The sequence below is a fragment of the Dinoponera quadriceps genome, unplaced genomic scaffold (assembly GCF_001313825.1).
Source record: "Dinoponera quadriceps isolate SergipeBrazil2010 unplaced genomic scaffold, ASM131382v1 scaffold2512, whole genome shotgun sequence".
Lineage (NCBI taxonomy): Eukaryota > Metazoa > Arthropoda > Insecta > Hymenoptera > Formicidae > Dinoponera > Dinoponera quadriceps.
Window position 1 is genome coordinate 33,000 of NW_014556881.1, and position 18,439 is coordinate 51,438.

General features: G+C 46.2%; 4 protein-coding genes across 12 annotated transcripts in view; 3 read left to right on the top strand and 1 right to left on the bottom strand.

Moving 5' to 3' along the window:
• The window catches only part of LOC106748362 (MORN repeat-containing protein 5-like), a 25,536-nt gene extending 11,283 nt beyond the window's left edge, over nucleotides 1–14,253 (bottom strand). For 2 of the 3 annotated variants that reach the window (XM_014626800.1, XM_014626799.1), the window contains exon 1: nucleotides 14,169–14,253. The gene's annotated coding sequence lies outside the window, so the exon portion shown is untranslated. The remainder of the gene's footprint in view (nucleotides 1–14,168) is intronic. The other variant, XM_014626801.1, reaches the window with a different exon arrangement.
• On the top strand, nucleotides 12–7,642 carry LOC106748365 (mucin-5AC-like). The gene is made up of 4 exons (XM_014626810.1): nucleotides 12–231; nucleotides 1,188–1,473; nucleotides 2,019–7,061; nucleotides 7,190–7,642. Exons 1-4 carry the CDS (start codon nucleotides 59–61, stop codon nucleotides 7,526–7,528), a joined length of 5,841 nt encoding a protein of 1,946 aa, XP_014482296.1. The 5' UTR covers nucleotides 12–58; the 3' UTR covers nucleotides 7,529–7,642.
• On the top strand, nucleotides 10,391–16,877 carry LOC106748364. 6 transcript variants are annotated; one of them, XM_014626808.1, is made up of 5 exons: nucleotides 10,391–11,599; nucleotides 13,186–13,649; nucleotides 13,725–13,841; nucleotides 14,227–14,511; nucleotides 16,278–16,877. In XM_014626808.1, the coding sequence occupies exons 3-5, from the start codon at nucleotides 13,821–13,823 to the stop codon at nucleotides 16,584–16,586; spliced, it is 615 nt and encodes a 204-aa protein (XP_014482294.1). In that variant the 5' UTR covers nucleotides 10,391–11,599; nucleotides 13,186–13,649; nucleotides 13,725–13,820; the 3' UTR covers nucleotides 16,587–16,877. The 6 variants fall into 6 exon arrangements, with proteins under 6 accessions (XP_014482294.1, XP_014482290.1, XP_014482293.1 ...); XM_014626804.1 differs by lacking the exon at nucleotides 13,725–13,841 and having other exon boundaries at nucleotides 10,393–11,599; nucleotides 13,186–13,413; nucleotides 13,509–13,649; nucleotides 14,180–14,511; XM_014626807.1 differs by lacking the exon at nucleotides 13,725–13,841 and having other exon boundaries at nucleotides 10,393–11,599; nucleotides 13,186–13,393; nucleotides 13,509–13,649; nucleotides 14,180–14,511.
• A 612-nt stretch (nucleotides 16,878–17,489) lies between these two features.
• The window catches only part of LOC106748359 (neurexin-4), a 16,361-nt gene continuing 15,411 nt past the window's right edge, over nucleotides 17,490–18,439 (top strand). Inside the window, exon 1 of one of the 2 annotated variants that reach the window (XM_014626794.1) lies at nucleotides 17,490–18,210. In XM_014626794.1, the coding sequence (XP_014482280.1) occupies nucleotides 18,147–18,210 (64 nt within the window). In that variant the 5' untranslated portion in view covers nucleotides 17,490–18,146. The remainder of the gene's footprint in view (nucleotides 18,211–18,439) is intronic. The other variant, XM_014626793.1, reaches the window with a different exon arrangement.

The following is an 18,439-nucleotide window of genomic DNA, read 5'->3' on the forward strand; positions in this document are numbered from 1 at the left end:
GGGGGGGGGAGTCGATGAAGCACAAGCGACTGACGATGACAGCAGTTTTTCCTCAATCATGGGATCTTTCTCCCTTTTCAGAAGATCGAGAATTATCATGTTGCCGCAACGATTACGCTGGCTATTGCCGGCACTAATTGTATCTTGGATGCACCTGCAGTTAGGCGCGACTCTGCCGGCTCAACAGGACGTACGGGGCTCGCACGTGTCAGTGAACACATTCGATCCTAGGTCAGTATTCACGCGTGGAAACATTTGCCAAACACGCCTGCCGACTCTCGCACGCGAGAATTGTGCGTACGGTGAAACGGACTCTGGGGGCAATAATTCGAAATTAGAATTAGCTGTCGGCTCTTCCCGGAGGTGAATTTAACGGAGACGTCTTGGCGAAGAGGCCACATGAAACGGAGGGAAAATGTATAACAGTATACGAACAAACAGTATTTAGATAGAAATCACGTTTCGCGGGAGAGAGAGGGGGGAGGGACAAAGCAGAGAATGCGGAAAGGGGAAAGGACGAAGAGTACGGCCGGCTCTTATTAAAGAGCGCGCGTCGTGGTTTAGTTCCCGAGCTGTCGGATGATTTCGGCGCCCTAATGAGGAGCCTAATTAAGGCAAATTATACGTGCACAGACATCCGTTCTTATCAGATCCGAGCAGATCTTCGCTAATATGCGAATCGTCGTTACATAACTCCCCACATCGGTGTTTTTACATGAGAAAATGAATAAATAAATAGGCAAGCAATTCTTCGACACGGGGAAAAGTAATTTGCCAGCGCAACAAAATGCAGTCGCTACGTGGGACGATGATAAAACGATTTGTCGGGAGTAAACTAATTGCCATTCTCCGGATATATCTTGCCGAACTTACAAATTATTTTGCCGTGAGAAGAAATTAGCGAACGCAGGGAAACACTATTTTGTTCTAACAGCGAATCAAGCTTCTTCTCATTCAAATTCATACGGCTGTTTTCGTTCTGGTTATGCCAGCCATTAATCGCTGTCGTCGCTAACTAATATGCAACGATGATCTCGCTACAACAGCAACATTATTTTTCCCCGTGTATGTATGTGTATATATATATACGTCCAGATGTGATTTACGTATATACCCGAGTATAACACAACTAATAAAAGCCACGCCGTGGTAATACTCTGGACGGATGTCCCGGTGTGCATTTACAGCGCAGCCACTTCAACAATGATCCGCCAAGACTACAACAAACGTAGGCATCCGCCGGACGGCAAAAACGACACGCAGTCCGGCCAGAAACTGGTCGCTTCCCCGGCCGGACTTTTGCGGCCCGACAAGTTTCAGTTTTATACTTACAACGACAAGGGTGATATGATTACGCGGCAGATGACCGTTCAGGAAATTCAAGGTCTCATCGCCGCAGGTGGTGCGGATCACGTAGCGATAGACAGACAAGAACCTCAAAAAGCCGACGACGTCCTCACGGGTGGCAAAAAGGTCGGTGCAACGTCTCTCTTGTCCCTTGTCGTATATTATTATCGATATGTGATTGTGGATTTAAAGAAGCACATAAATAACGATATTTCAATTTAAAGCGAAAAGGAATATATTTAAAAATATATTTTTATTATATATATATATTTTTTTTTTTAATATATTTAAAAATATTGGCCTATGCTGGATGAAATCTATATGTATGTATTGTTTTATTGTGAAAAATATAGATGAAATTAAATGAAGTAACGATGATATCCGAATAAAGTACGATAAAAAGTAAATTTAACGTTAAGTCCAACTAAACGGGCAATTAATTACCATAATATCAGTAATTCGATTTGTAAATATAAAAATCTCGCTGTGTTCGGGAATTCATTGGACGAGACGAGAGAGTGCAACACATTAGCTTTACAGGCAAGTGCGGGATTTCGGGTGAGGTGAGGCAACCTGAATTTCAAAGCGGGACGAGTGGGGAACACTCGTAGCAAGAGTTAACGGAGCCGTTGCGGTTTCGGCTTTAGTAAATTTCCCACGTCGCATTTTAGGTCATGGATGTAGTGCAGAAGGTGCAGAACGTGTTGAAGAGCGCGCTCGACAAGCCGCCGATCTTAACGGGCTCGGTGCCGAAGATACCGGAGCACGCTAACGTCGAGTGGAGCAACATTCTGCCTTCCATACTGTCCGGCGAGACGGACGCGATTTCGCCAAGCAGCAGCAGCAGCAGCACGGAATCGTCGCACCAGCTCACGACGGAGAAGAAGATCGGCGGCGCGGAATACACGTCGCCGGCCGCGCTGAACGGAGCGAACGAAGCGACGTCGAGCGAGCCGAAGAAGCCGGACGTCCAGACGAACGCGTATGGCGGCTTCGCCAACAACATGGAGCACGCCGAGAGACCGCAATACATCCATTACCCGCAGCGGACGCCGCCGGCCGAGCGGTTCTCGGAGAAACCGATGATCCCCGTTCCGGTGATCACCTTAACGGAACAGAAGCTGTCCACGTTGCAGTCTGTCATCACCGAGAGCCCGGTCTTCCAGATGCTCAGCGTGATCCCGGTCGGGGTTTCCACCGAGAGCGGCCATCATCATCATCAGATCACCGTCGCGAGTCCCATCGTTCCCGGGTCACGGCCTGGCCAGACAACCGAGGGGACGAGTCAGACCGAGCAGTTCGTGGAGTTGACCCTGTCGGAGGTACCCGAGACCTCGACGCAATCGACCAGCGTGTCGGACGCGTATCTCGCGAACGACGAGACGAAGCAGACGACTGCGAGTCTCGATGCGGACAAAACGGGAGCTTCGACGGTGATCGCGCATTCTACGACCACGTCGACCGCTCCCTCGGCTGTCGACATGAAGCAGACGCACGGCGGACCCGATGAAGCAACGACTACTTCTTCTTCTTCTTACCCTCCTTCAAGCACAAATTACTCCGCTCTTGCGGAGAGTAAGAACAATACGAAGCCGCCTGAGGACTCCTCGCTCGCCGTTACGAAAGAGGCTGAAGCGAGCGGGACGCAGGACGACGATAAAGTAACAATCTCGCAAAGCAATACCGCCGCCTCGGTGCCGCTTTCCCACGCATCTACAGCTCCGAAGCCCGAGGAAACCTCTAACGAGACCCCGTCGCATTCTCCGTCCACATCGACTACGCTCGTCTCCGTCTCTCGAGTCGAGACCTCGACCGTCCCGATCTCGTCGCAGACCGACCGTCTCAACGAGGCTTCCTCGGAGGTCACCGAGAAACCGTCGGTCGACTCGGCCACGTCGACGTACACGAAGGACCATCTTCGACCGACCTTCGGTGCGATTCAGCCCTCGATCTCCATGGAGCCGTTACCCACGCAGCTGATCGACTCCTTCTCGAGCGTGATGAGCCAAATCGCGGAGGCGAAGCCACCGGTACTGTCCTTGTCGGCCACATCGCAGGGCGGCCTGCCGGACATGACGATTGCCGTTCACGGCAATTACGAGCAAAGGTACAACATGTCCGGCGACCCGGTGAACAAGAACACGTTCGTGAGCGCGGACACCCGATATGAAGCGCCTCAAGGCGCGAGCCAAGAGAACGTCGAGGGGATTGCGGAGACCCAGACCGTCGTTGCGAAGCTACCGCCGCTGGACTACCTTGCCACCCGGACCACCGCCGGGCCCAGCACTACGCAACGGCCCGCAGCAACGGACGGAGTGTCGAGCACGAAAACCGAGGCCAATAGAGTCTCCTCGAGGCCTCCAGCTGCGACCGAAGCGACGGCTAACAATAATAATCGCGTGGCCCCGACGTCCTCCACGACGCTGAACGTCAAGTCGAGCGCTGCGGCGGTCTCATCGACGACCTCGAAGTCAACGACATCCTCGCCCGTGTGGGTCCAGCTGGAGAAGATCCAGAACGCCTCGCTGGAAAGCCTGATCGAAAGCTCTCCAGCGACCTCCGGGACCACCGTTTCCGGGATGCTGCAGAAACACAGTCCCGGCGGAGCCGCGTCTCCCGAGGAAGCCACCTCGGCCGTCACCTCGCCAACGCTCGACAGCCTCGCCAGCAAGACGACGCAGTCGACGAGCGCGTCCCTGAAGAGACCCACGCCGACGAAGGAGTACTTCGACGTTACCCTCATGAACTTAGATCTGAGCGACCCGGTATCCGCGATCGACCAGGTACTGAATATGGTGCCGTTGCCGTCCAGCACTCCCACGGTGGAGCCGATCAGTTTGCCCGGCGACGCGTCGAGCCTCGCGGCGAATGACCTGGCCAGCGGGCTCATCGCCGGCTTCGCGACCAGCACGTCCGAGAAGTCGACCCTCGGGGAAGTTGGCGGCGACCGGATCGCTGAGAACGCATCGAGCACGGCACGGCCGAGCGCTGCTTCAACGTCGGGCGTGACCGAACCCGCGGAAGCCATCGAGAACGTGACTGAAATTGTGACCGTCGATCGGCCGAAAGAAGCGGGTGGCGTCACGCATACGTCGACGCAGCGAACGCTTTTAACGAGCCCGGTCATCAAAGTCAGCACGGTGGAATCGAGCACGAAAGCGCCGAGCTTGACTACGAGCGACAGATACGCCGCAACGACGAGACCGGCGAGACCGACGAAATCGCCGAGCGGCGGCAACGAGAGGATCGACGACCCCGCGAAAATACCCTCCTCGTCGGCCTCACTCGGCAATTCGAGCATCGATGTTTCAAAGGGCAGCACCGGGCAGAGCGGTGTTACCGCGACTCCCGAGCGCCCGTCGACGACGACTGTCGACGTCCGGCTGTCGAACGCCGGTCCAACGCTCTTCCACACGAATTCCAGCCAGGACAAGAAGAACGACGAGGAGAAGGCGAAGACGACGGAGGCGCCGATCGTAAGAACGGAAGCGAGTCCCGGAACGGAAGCGTCTTTCGCGAAAGTCCCGTCGATCGGTCCAGCCAGCGACGGGAACGGCACCGGGAACAGGAACTTCTCGGCGCACACGGAAGGTAGCTTGAAGGTGGAGACCTCCAGCGAGAAGAATCAGTCCTTCACGAGTGCTCCGTCGCGGCCAACGCAGCCGAGTACCGTCGCTGTGCATCAGAATTTCTCCAGCCACTCCGTCAATGACACTAAACCCGGGCTGAACGGTGCGCACGGAAACGCGACGACAGACGCGGGTGCCTCGACCGTCGCGTTGAACACCGTGAGTCCGTCGCCTGGCGTCTCCACCGGCTCCGACGCTGCGCAGAATACGAGTCGCGTCAGCAACGCGACGACCCCTGACAAGAATAAGGGTGCGACCACACCGATGCCGCCGTCGTCTCACGCAACGACTAACAATCGCGTAACGCCCCGACCTGTGCAAGCCAACAAGACCGATCACGCTAATTCTTCGACCCCCTCCTCGCCGGTCCAGGAAGGCACCGATCGCCCGGTCGTCAAAGTTGCCACGCAGGCATCGTCGTCGGGCGCTGCAAGCGCAGGCAAGGAGAAACCTTCCCGACCGAGTCTGGTTAGTGTCGCGAGTCCTTCGAAGCCTGGCAACAAAACGTCGAGTCAAGGCGACAAGAACGCGTCACCGCAACAGACGACGCAGATCACGTCGACGGAGCTCGCGAGCACGTCCGAGTTACCGACGAAGACCACGTCGACGCAGGTTAACGAGCAGCCGAGTAGCAGCAACCACACAGAGAGCAAGCCTGCGTCCTTGAAACATTCCGAGAACCCTCCGAAGCCGGACACGGCGCGGCCGACATCGCCGGCCCGTCCGTCGGCGCCGAAGCCGACAGCGGGTTACAAGCCGTTGGAGAAGTCCGACGTGTCGAAGACCGAGGCGGACGGTAACGCGGAGGACAAGTGGACGCTCATATCGCAGCAGACACCGCCGGTCATGACGAAGCCGGCGAGACCGTCGAAGCCGCCGAAGCCGCTGAGGAAGCCGCCGGTCAGCCAAGTCCCGTCGTCCAGCTCGGACGGCAACGTTCGCACTCCGGGTACCGAAGCGACCCAGCAGGACGACTCTTCTCAGACGATGCTTCAGTCCGTGCTGCCGTTGGACGCGTCCCAGGGCGCGAGCGGCCTCGACGTCACCGTGAAGCACACCAGCGCCGACATCGTCAACTTCGCCAAGCTCTGCAACGAATTGGCCTTCAACTTCTGGGTGTCCACCAACAAGGGCCTGAGCACTGCCAGGTCGCTGGCCCTCTCGCCGTTCGGCATGACCAGCCTGCTGGCGATGATCTTCCTCGGCGCCCGGGGTCCGACGTCCGATCAGATGAACGAGGTGCTCCGCTTGGACGACGTGGCGACGTTCAACCCGCACCTGGTCTTCCAGAATATCACGGACACGGTGAGCCTGGCCCGGGGCCAGGGCATCGCCAATGCCGCCTTCGTACGCGAGCTCTTCGCCGACAAGATGAAGGTGAGGAAGCTGATGCCGTTCTACAAGGAACAGGCCCAGCAGTTTTACGAGGGCCTCGTCGCCGAGGTGAACTTCGCCACCATCAGCGACCTCGTGCGCAGGCGGACGAATCTGCTGATCCGGAAGCAGACCGGCGGCAGGATCAAGGACTTCGTGAAGACGAACACGGTGCCACTGAGGTCGCCGTTGGCGGCTCTCTCCGCCAACGTCTTCCAGACCGACTGCAACACCAGCCTGACCAGCTCCGTCGGCCGGGACGGCGAATTGTACTTCGCGGTCTCGCCGGCCGTCAGGCAGCGGAGGCTCGTTCCGGTCCCGGCTACCACTTGGCGATCGGGCGTCCTGGCCGGTTACGAGCCCAGTATCGACGCTACCGCGGTCGCCCTCGGCGGCAACGACAGACTGGTCTCGACGATTTTCCTGCTGCCGGGCCAGCAGGGCCACACCGCGCCCGGCGACACGCTGGACCGGCTGGAGCAGCGTCTCGTGAGGAGCGCGTTCCGCGACGGCACCTGGAACAAGCTGCTCAAGGTCCTGATACCGCGAAACGGCCTCGAGCTCCAAGTGCCCAAGTTCAGTCACCGGTCGGTCGTGAACGCCACCGCGGCCCTGAAGAGGATGGGCCTCGACGAGCTGTTCTCCGGCAATGCCGACTTCAAGGGCATCAACGGCGTGGGCCACCGTCTACACTTGGCCGATGTCTTACAGGTAGACACGCCCATGTATATATGTAGCGTCGTAATCGTTGAGATAAGAGTCTTTCTGTGCATGCATTTCCACAGTTTTCTAATCTCTACGGCGATAACACGATGTTTACGGTTGGTTCTCGCTCGCAGATGAACTTGTTCAGCACCTGCGGCGACGAGAATATCCTCAGCGGCCGGCACCACGTGGAGACGTACCCTGCGAGCCCGCTGAGGAGCATCAGACGACGAGTCGAGGGCGCCGAAGGTCCTGGCGACGAGGACGACGCGCAGAGTGGCGCGTCATCGCAGGAGGACCAAGCGGGCTCGCTCCGCGAGGGCCGCTTCCGCCGGGAGAAGAGACAGCTCGCCGCGACGACGACCGAGAGACCGAGGTTGAAGCTCGACAGGCCCTTCCTGTACTTCGTCCGGCACAATCCTTCCGGCATAATACTGCACATGGGTCGCTTCAACCCCCGATTGCTACCTTAAAGTCGAGTCTCGCGAACGCGGGCGAACGCGGTTTCACCGAATGCCATCGATTCGATCCTGTTCCTTCCACTCGAAGCCTCTCATATGTATCTTTATAAGCGCATAATATTCTTATTATATGAATATTATTCAATATTAGAGTAATACTCCTATTAATATTCTAAGAATGTTATAGGTAATATTTTTTTAATATTATTAAAATGTTCCGTTGACGTTATATGTCCACTTCACATAATATTCTTGATATTATTATAAAAATGTTCTTAGGATATTAAGAAAAGAATAAAATAATAATATAGGAAAATATATATAAATAAAAAAAAAAATATATATATATATATATATATACATATATATATATGTATAATTTTTTAGTATAAAACGTATTTTTACACAAAATTATTTCGACTTTATTTATATAATAAAGCAATTAATATCGCAATACACTTAAAATAAAAAACTACAATTATATATATTATATATATACGTAGAGGTGAATATTTAAAAAATATATAATATTACAATAATATATTAAATAATATTGTTTTTCAAATATTATTAGGAGTGGGCACATAACCATCTATTGATGTTCCAGAAATATTATTTAATATTAAATGATATTACGCGCTTATAGAGTATATCTACGAAATTTCCCATCTCTCCGATAATAATCGACTAAATAACTCTGCTCAAACCGATCTGTCTCTCTGTCGGAACAGCGACGCACTAGCATGACGCGCAGCACGTTGCACGGTCCGTTGCGTTCGAACAGCGTAAGGTAGAATGCTACTCGCGGCGAGTTCTAGAAAATTTGTAAACAATTTCGCTTAGAATTACTTATTATTAGCTTCCTCGACGTCATCGCTTAGAGATAAGACGGCACCAGGCGCGATATCTCGCACGATATCGCCCGCTCCGTACATTGCTAATTATAAAAAGCAAAGCGAATCCATGACATCGACATCGTCGTATTATTTTATGGTATATTTAGGAAGTGGTTAAATAAATAACAGACTGAGAACGGGGAAGGAGGGAAGAAAGTACCCGGGAAAAAATGATTATATATGATTATATATAATTATGATTATATATAATTATGATTATATATAATTATGATTATATATAAATATAATTATATGTAAAATCATACGTGAATATTGCTCATGTATATGTGGTTACATATATGATCATATATGTCCGTGCAAAAAAAAATAATGTTCTGTCATTTAATTAAATGTCGATATCACGTGCTGTCAGAAGCATTTAATTGTATTTGCATTCAATTGTATTTGCATATCATTTGTAAACAATAGCATTGTTTCGTCGTGAACATATACGATTATATATAATTATATATGGGCAAATTTCATATATGATTTTCCCGGGTAATGCGAAAGGGCGAGAGAGAGAGAGAGAGAAAGAGAGAGGGAGAGAGTGAGAAAGAGAGAGAGAAAGATCTTAATCGCGGTCCAAATGATCATTAATCCTTTCACGTACGAGCAAAATATTACGACGATTGATGCGATCGCCGGCGAGCGTTAAACACGAGTTTGCATCGAGTGCCGATAATCTATTTGGACCCTGATTGACATTATGTTATCCTTCTAATATGATCGACAGTTGTGATATAAATGAGCGTGGAATTTTTGTACATTTCGTAGAATTATGCAACTCGCTCGGATACGCGGCTCTCAGCCCGCGTGTCGCGTAAATTTCGAAAAATCGTTGGCTATGTATTTCAGTCAAGTGTCGAATTGATGACGCGTCGAATAAAAATGACATAATCTCGTTCCATCTTTTCGTTTTTCAAGACGACGAGTGTGCTGCCTAATCATTGCCCAACAATGATGCCTGCATTTAGCAAAAAAGCAGTTTAGTAAAGGCTTTGTGATTATTGCCTTTTGATCGGTACATGTTCTTCTAGGTATACGGAAGATTTAAAAAATACAAATTTCAATCATTCACGATAATTACAAAGCGCTTGGTAAGCTGCTTTTTCCGGCGAACGCAAGCATTGATAAAGTGAAAGTCGGTGGATAAAAAGTTGCAACACTCATCTAGATGAATCTCGCAACGCATTGCGCATCCAATAAGGAAATATATCTTTTGAGAATCACTAAGTAACAAGTTTTCCTGTTTGGGCGCAGAACGCGTTGCGAGATTCGCTGAGGTAAAAATGTCGTAACCATTCACGTGCTACGTAGATGTGAGATAAGAAAGAATTGTATTTGTACATTTCAATATCAATTACGGTATTACGGTATCAATACGGTGTTGATATATTTCTCTCTGTAATCTCTCAAAATATTTCCATCGGGAATATATCTCCTGAGAATTACTAAGAAACAAGATCTCCTATTGGACACGGGATGCATTCCCGAAATTTATAAAAAATGTCGCAACTTTTTTGTGACTTACCATACAGAACGCATGTGCACACGACGTATGTTATACGATATAAGTACGATCGCGGGCACAAGCGTATACTATAAATAATAGTATTTTTCGGAAATACAATAGTATTTCGGAAACAACAGTATTATTCGAGTCTTTCCCAAACTCGATAAACGGTAAAATGATTAATATGCTGTAGTTATCGTGTCGATATCATAGCGATCTCGAGAACTACATTGTGGTCTGCCTACTATTTCTGCTACTATTATTGCTCAAATGAATTTCAGACAAATTATCGATGTGAGCTCATATAGCTCGGGTAAACGTGATTACAATTACTTCACCATAAAATCCGACATCAACCGACATCAACCTGTTGTATCATCTTGTTGTCGGCTACCTGTTGCTCGCTTTGCGCACATCATTAACATCATATTCGGCGGTGTTTTCTTCGCGCAAATGCACATGTGACTCGTACATATACATTTCGAGCGATAACTAGCAACAGTCTCGCGTATCTCATTCGGGAGGAGTCTTTCTATCTTAGACTAATCATACAATCATCGTTATCTGCCTCGGGAACGTTGCACGCCATTGGCAAGCGATAAGTACATTGGGGCCGGTAGTGGGAGTTCCTCGCGAATATACACGTAGTCGACGTAAAATCATCGTAGTTAACGCCGCGTAGTTCCTTGGATTTCGACGGTGCGAGGTCAGATTAGTGGAATCGTGAGCTTACCCGAGTAATTTTGTTCGCGTGTAGTTTTATTAAAGACAAAACGCGAGTGTCCTTCCGGTGACGTGCGTTACCGCAGCACGTGGTGACCGAATTACGTCGACAAGTGTGAAACATATTGATTTACGTAAGCGACGCGGTTAAATTGGCAAGTATCCTTTGGCCCGGAATCTACAATAGGTGTGATAAATTGTAAAACCGTAAAAAATTGATTGAAAGGTGATAGATCGATCACAGTCGAATGTGCGAAGAATCATTGATTAATCAATGGCTGTGTTCAGAAAACACAACAGTTGCACAACCATTGAGTAATTTGTCAATTTAATTGGCCTAAATTTAGAGATCTAACAGACCAATAATCATTGATCGCTCACTGATCGTTTTGTTTCCCTGAACGCAGTTTCATAAAGCTTGTTATATCTATATGTAGATCCGGATTTAAGCAGTGTTCACAATAGTCCTGGTCTACAATAGGTGCTTTAAGCCTTAAGAAATAGACCAATCATAGTCGAATGTGAGAAGAATAATAATCGCTACAATAACCGCTTTAAGCGGTGTTCACAACAAAGTAGTCAGCCTTAAGCTCGTATCAGACTATGAATTAGGACTGACATTGAATTGAAATTTGACCAACCAGAAAAAGGTTCGCTAACTCGGAGTTTAGTGAACTTTGCTTTGATTGGCCAAATTTCAATCCAATCTCAATTCTAACCCGTAGTACGATACGGGCTTTAAGCTGTAAAAAATTGACCAATCACAGTCGAGTTATAGAAGAATAATCAATTGTGATTGGTCAATTTCTCATGTACTTGTAGATCGGAACTTATTCATGCGCAAGAACGATCCAGACGACATAATGGTCTAAAAGATGTTTCAGTATATAGAACGCACGAAACAATACGATATTCTTCGGACGTCTCCCAGGTCTCTACGTTGCTCAGGTACGATCTCGCCTCATTGAGGAGGTTTTCTCATGCATTTTTTATTAAAAAATCGTTCTTTTTTGCATACTTTATGAAAAATCATTGAGAATACATTTTTATATGACATTATATTAATATTCGCATATATCGCGAAGATACAAGAAAATTCGTAAGAGCGTCTCGCAGGTAGTCACGTGTTTTCGCTAACAATATTTAGAACTTTCCTCGGAAAATAATTAACTAATCGTGCACAGGAGAGAAATTAAATCAAATATAAATATTCTGCTTGGATAACTTACTCGGAAAATATATTATTTGAGTCAAGTAAATATTACTTGGTCCAATTTTTTTCTCTGTATGTTAAAATTTGGAGATATCCTTTAAGTGTTTCTTTACCGACTAGTGAGAGCAATTTTCGATTAAAAGACGATTTGTTTCCGATTGTTGATTGTTACTTTTATTTAACACGTTAAATGCTACGTGGATCATCGATGGCCCACATTGAACTTTTCGTTTTTTCCGAACATTCGATTTTTTATATTGTGCTATGCGCTTATATTGTGCTGTTGGATATTGTACGTTGCCTATTCCTCATCATAATGATGATTTTTGTAGTCTTATAAATATTATAAAATACATCTTATAAAAAGATACTTAAGATGTATTTTGTATTAAAATACATCTTATAAAAAGATACTTAAGATGTATTTTGTATTAAAATACATCTTATAAAAAGATACTTAAGATGTATTTTATAATAAAATACATCTTATAAAAAGATACTTAAGATGTATTTTATAATATTCATAAGACTACAAAAATCATCATTATGATGAGGAAAAGGCAACGTACAATATCCAACAGCACAATATAAGCGCATAGCACAATATAAAAAATCGAATGTTCGGAAAAAACGAAAAGTTCAATGTGGGCCATCGATGATCCACGTAGCATTTAACGTGTTAAATAAAAGTAACAATCAACAATCGGAAACAAATCGTCTTTTAATCGAAAATTGCTCTCACTAGTCGGTAAAGAAACACTTAAAGAATGTGGTATTCAGTCAGATTTTACATAATATTTAAGATTTTATATTTTTATATTTAAGTTCATCTTCAGATGTTTTGTAACCAATGAAACGAGCCATACAGCATCTGAAGATGAATTTAAGACGGTCTTAAATACAAGATCTGACTACGAATACTGGCCATAATAAATCCGCTAACATGGATGGATGATCGATGATTCACGTCGTGGCGTGAACGAAAGTCACATGAAATTGGCGCGGCATTCAACATGTTAGAAAAGGAAAACGAAGAAACTCGCTCTTTAAAAAGTTCACTTTATGCCACCAATAACTCAGACAAAAAAAATATTCCTTTTCAACAAAATTTGTACATCTTTTTCGTTCGTTTTACAATAAATTGGCAAAACTTTACAATAATTGCAATAAAAATGTTCTTCGTTGAATGTTATGAATAAATTCATTTCTTTTCTTTTTCACCTATGAACGCACGAGAAAACCCTAATCTGTGATCTGGTTTTAATTTCCGTTTAACGCGATGAATTTTGTCTGTATTTTAATTAGCCATGGCACTTTTCAGCATTTGCTCCTCGCATATTCGAGCCTTGTCGACCGAACACAGTCGTCAGATTCCACATGGATTACCGAAAGTAGCGGTGTGCAACCTGCGTTATAAATTCGAACGTGTGAGAAACTGATTTGACGTGTGAGACTTTTCGTATCAGTAATATACATACGCTCGCGCTTCGCCTCCGACGCTTGATGAGGCGAATCGTTTATCTTTTAAGGTCAGAACCGAAGCGGCTGGGTAAGTGACGGCACGGCCGGTAAATTTAAATGCTTCCGTAAGACCCGAGTATTCTTCTCGGCTCTCTCGCATTATGCAACGTGAATAACTTGCAGACGACGTGTGCACCGATGCGTCGTGAATACGCGGGATGCAGTGACAATAACCGGTAAATTCGGATCGGGACGGTGTTCGATCGCGAATTGCCCTGACAATTTCAAATCGTTCGGCGAAACATCGAACGAGAAATATGGACGGTGAGTTTTCGTCATATATTTCCTCTCGATCGTTCGTAGCGATAGATAAGTGTACCGTGATATTCGTGATCATAGATAAGTATACCGTTGCCGATAAGTAAGATAAAATTAATAATCGCCAATCGGCTGGGAGGATAAAATTTCGTGTCGAATCGATCGTAATATCCAAGGATGTTGTTCCACCTCCTATTGGTACGTATGGTGCCTTGGTTAATGAATTAATAAACGCAGGCGGCAATTTCTGCCCATTTCACGCCAATTGACACGATAACGACACTCGCAATCGCGATGAAACAATTATCAGCATTCTTTTATCCGCTGTCCGAACAAATAATGACGATTAAGTGGCTCCGTGTGGTCCGCGTCCGTTGTTTATCAGTAGTCGAGTTGAAGTTACAAAGAAAAGGCGGCGCGGGAAAGAGAGAGAGAGAGAGAGAGAGAGAGAGAGAGAGAGAGAGAGAGAGAGAGAGAGAGAGAGAGAAAAAACANGCAACATATCTCAAACAATATACGTTTTACCTTGAACGCAGGCGATATTCTCTGCGCGATGTGCGTATGCCTAATCGGATGTGTTCAGGGTGCAGATTGCTCCGGCCGCACGCTAGCCACCCTCCTGGTTGCATGGGTCGCGACGTTGATGGTGACCTCGATATTATTGCAATGGGATTATATGTGGATCGTCTTGACGATACTGACCATAATGTTTCTCCTGCTCTGTGCCTGCATGGCCTACAATATAAAAAAGGCTCACATGAGGACTTGGGCCACCGAACACCGGAGAAGAGAGGCGGGTGATGGAGAGAGACGAGCCAGAAGACCTGTCTGGACTATCAGTGGGATGACAGACGAGGATCGCAGAGAGGTATCAACAAGCAATTTGCGTTCAGACGAAATTCCATTTTCTAAACCCCGGAAAAAATGATTATATATGATTACTGTGTAATTATATAAAATCATACATGAACGTTGGCCCATATATGTAGTTATATATGCGATCACACATGTCTCTACGAAAAAAATGACGCTTTGTCGTTTAATTAAATGTCGATATCATGTTGGCGTCAGAAGCACAAGTGGCCAGAAGCATTCATTTCGATTGTACTCGCTTATAATTTGTAAATAACAGTATTTTTTCGTTGTGGACACATTGATTGTATGCAGTCGTATATGGACAAATTTTCACATATGATCTTTCTTCCCTGGGAAGTATTTTCTTGCAAGCGCATTGTTCTCTCTCGGTCGATTATAAGATGAACAACGCGGAGATCGATCGAGCTGAACACAAAGGGAAAGGCAAGGTCAAGTGAGGGAATGTTTCAAGAATCAAGATTGCTATTTAAAACGAGAATATTCGATGCATTGCTCATCGTGCGCTGAAATATGACGCAATTTTTCGCGTATGACGCACACTTTGTGATTTTTCCTCCTTGGTTTGTTCCCTGATGTTTCGTAAATTTAAGATTGTCCGAGATTTTTCAAAGAATTTGGTAAGTTTGATTGTTCGGCTGCTATGCTTTATCTCTTCGGTCGCGGTTGAACTCTTTTTATCATATTGTACGACTGCTATCGTTCTTTCGTTACGTTTTCCTTAATCGTTGTGATTTCTCGCCACTCAATCTCTGTGTTTGGTTCGACATCTATATTCCTAGCGAATACGATGTATGACGTGTGATTGCGTATACGATGACGTATTATTGACGTCAAATGGTGCATCACAAGTATATATATTAAAAGATTAGATATTAAGATGTTAATTATAGATATAACACTTTACCGACCGGAAACTTATTAATACTGCACTGGTTTGAACGACTTTCTTCTCGAAGTAATTTGCACCGTAGTCGACATCCAATAAAACTTGGTTTTAAATAATTTTACGTAGTTAAGATCTCTCGTTAGACTCATCAACTGCGTTCAGCGAACAGCGTCGAGAAAAGTGTTCAACCAAGTGTAGCGGCGGTGCCGGCAGGTGAAGTATTAAGAGTCAATATACACGGCAATCTCAAATCTAACTAGTAACACCTGTAATTTACGTCTGCATTACCAGTGTAAACGATATGATAAATCTCGATACTGCAACCACTAATGTTACACGTCATACTGTATGGTTACAACATAATTACTCGTGTGACGTGTAACATCGATAGTTCACATCAGTGGAAAATGTTAAACCGGTTCTGTGCTATTCAAGTAAACGTGGATTACGGAAGTTACTAATGTCTGCTTCTACCGACATGATTGAAATCTAATTGACAATTAATTTAACCGAATTGACCAATCGCATCGGCCAGTTAATCGAACTGATCGAATAATGTGATTGGTCAATTACACAGGCAGAACAAATTTCTAAAAGATATCTTAAAGACGTCTAAAATCATATTTTTTTCTTAGATGAAATCTAACTAGAAAAAATTTTTCATACAATTAGAAATAATTATAAATATATGTAATTATATATATATATATATATATATATATATATATAAAAGTATCATATATAAAATATGTTAATGTATAAATATTTTATATATAAATTTCATATCATCGTGTTTCGTCGAATTTATTTTTTCGACTTTTAAATTGAGCTTTTTACATCGTATGTTCTCAATACCATCTGCTTTTTTATAGAGAGAATCTCGACAAGTCACGGACCTACCACCATCGTACTCGTCTGTAGTATTGTCCGTTTGTAGTACTCAACCTACGTCGGATTCTGTACAAAGAGTGTCATTAACCATCGGCGACCCACCCGACGGGCCCAAATTCGAAGAGCCGCCGCCATATTCGAGCGTGTTTTCCTGCACAGACGCGCATGACCGAAATGCGGAAGCGGCAAACGAGCCGAATACAACATCCTCCGTGCCTGCGACGAAGGACAACAATGCCGTTTCCATAGACATGTCTCAGGCACAAAACACGCGCACGACTGACGATTAGTTATTAGCGTGATTCTTGTGGAAGACTGTATAAAAAAAGAAAGATACCAAAATCAGTTTCGAAGAGTGAGCGAAAAACGTGTAGACATAAGTGCGATATTGTGCGTCCCGCGAGAGATTTACTTATTTCTAAAAAACTAAAATTAAGACGTCCTAAGACGTTGTGAAGGCGGCTTTGAGACGACAAGACATTCAACGGATGTTTCTGAAATGTCTTTTGGACATACATGTTATTACTGTTATGTTATTATTAATGTATCATGTGTACGAATATATGAATTGTTTCTTAGTACAATATGCTTTTCGATTAAAATTAAAAACTCAAAACGATAGGTTTGTCCGTTTCAACCAAACTAGATTGCACTTTTGGCTTTAAGAGTGAAACAAGTATATATAACCTAACATTGGAGGAAAAGGAACAAAGTTTCAGTGCAGCACTGTGCACCCAGGTGGCACACAATATTTATAAAATATCTCAAAAATATAGATATTAAATATTTTGTAGATACTCAAATATCCTTCAGGCATGAGAAAGACGTGTGATGAATATTGAACAATATCCTTCTGGTAAATATTTTTGAATATTCATCATAATCTCTGTCACACCTAACTTTCTCCCGGACATTTGAATATTTACAAAATATTTAATATCTATGTTTAAAATATTTTATAAATGTCGTCTGTTGTCTGGGAAGGGTTCAGTCAAAACGGGACAAATGACAAGAGCTACTTAACCTTCAAGATAATGAGGAAAGTTCTCCTTTTCTCTCTCTCAATATTTGGCTTCAGGCGCACAGAAGAGTGATTAGCCCCATTAATGCCACTAACAATGTAACGGAAGAAGCTTCGGTCAAGAGTTGATTCGCCGGGATCGACGCGACTCGGGTCAACATCGGCTCGAAGCTCGAAACAAAATCCGTTCGATCGCTGCAATACCGACGTTCCGACGGTCACTCCTTACCGACAGTGGTAAGCCGCGGATCTCGCCAGCGGGCAACGCGGGAGCCGCTACACGCCTAGGTGACGTCCGATGACCACCGTGCGCACACCGCCATTTTGCAGTTCACCCGACCGTGGTGGCGTCGTCGAGTGACTAATTTGATACATCGGAACGATTCAACACGAGGCGCGGCGTTTCGTCCGATCACGTCACTCGACTCGTTCACTCGTGGTGTGCCTGTGGTCGTAGCGCGTGTATCGTGTAAAATACTCGAAATTCGGAACGGAGTGAGATTTGCCACGAGGATACCGTCTTCTTCTCGGCGGGATTCTTCCTGCTTCCGTGCTCGTCGACGCGTCGTGTGTACGTCGTGTGTGTGTGAGGGATTCGCTGCACGTCGTGCACGGGTAAAAGCTGCACGAGTGATAAGCATTTCGTATCGGCCGAGCGAGGAGGTGACGAGAAAAAGAGAGAGAGAGAGAGAGAGAAAGGTGGTGGCGACGGCAGGTCGTCGCTGACTGGCGTGGCTGCTTCTCGTTTTCGTCGTCGTAGTATCGTCCGTGTGGTAGACGCTTCCGTCGAAGATAGTGACGTCGTTCCCCAGTCCAAGGCGATGGTACGATGACCACTCTCAAGTGTCTCGTGTATGCGCTCGTTCTAGCGGCGGGCTCGCTCGCGTACTCCTGTAAGTACTAAAGCAAAACGCATCGCGTACTACCCAACTAACGAGACGACCCAGCCCATCTCATAAGACGTAACATGGCGCGTGCGAGTGCTCGCATTGCACGACTCGATGCACGCGTGATACACGCACCATCCGTCCTTACATGCGATCGTACATATACGTGCTGTGATCAAGTCGTTACTCGGCCGAGTCTTTTTCTCGGGCAGCCCCTCCCTGCCCTCCCCCCCCC

Excerpts from the sequence above, each read along its gene's own strand:
- LOC106748365 (XM_014626810.1), top strand. The coding sequence starts at position 59 with ATGGGATCTTTCTCCCTTTTCAGAAGATCGAGAATTATCATGTTGCCG. Across the intron at positions 1,474-2,018 it reads TCCTCACGGGTGGCAAAAAG|GTCATGGATGTAGTGCAGAA; the intron begins GTCGGTGCAACG and ends GTCGCATTTTAG. Across the intron at positions 7,062-7,189 it reads ACTTGGCCGATGTCTTACAG|ATGAACTTGTTCAGCACCTG; the intron begins GTAGACACGCCC and ends TCTCGCTCGCAG.
- LOC106748364 (XM_014626803.1), top strand. Across the intron at positions 14,512-16,277 it reads CAGACGAGGATCGCAGAGAG|AGAGAATCTCGACAAGTCAC; the intron begins GTATCAACAAGC and ends GCTTTTTTATAG.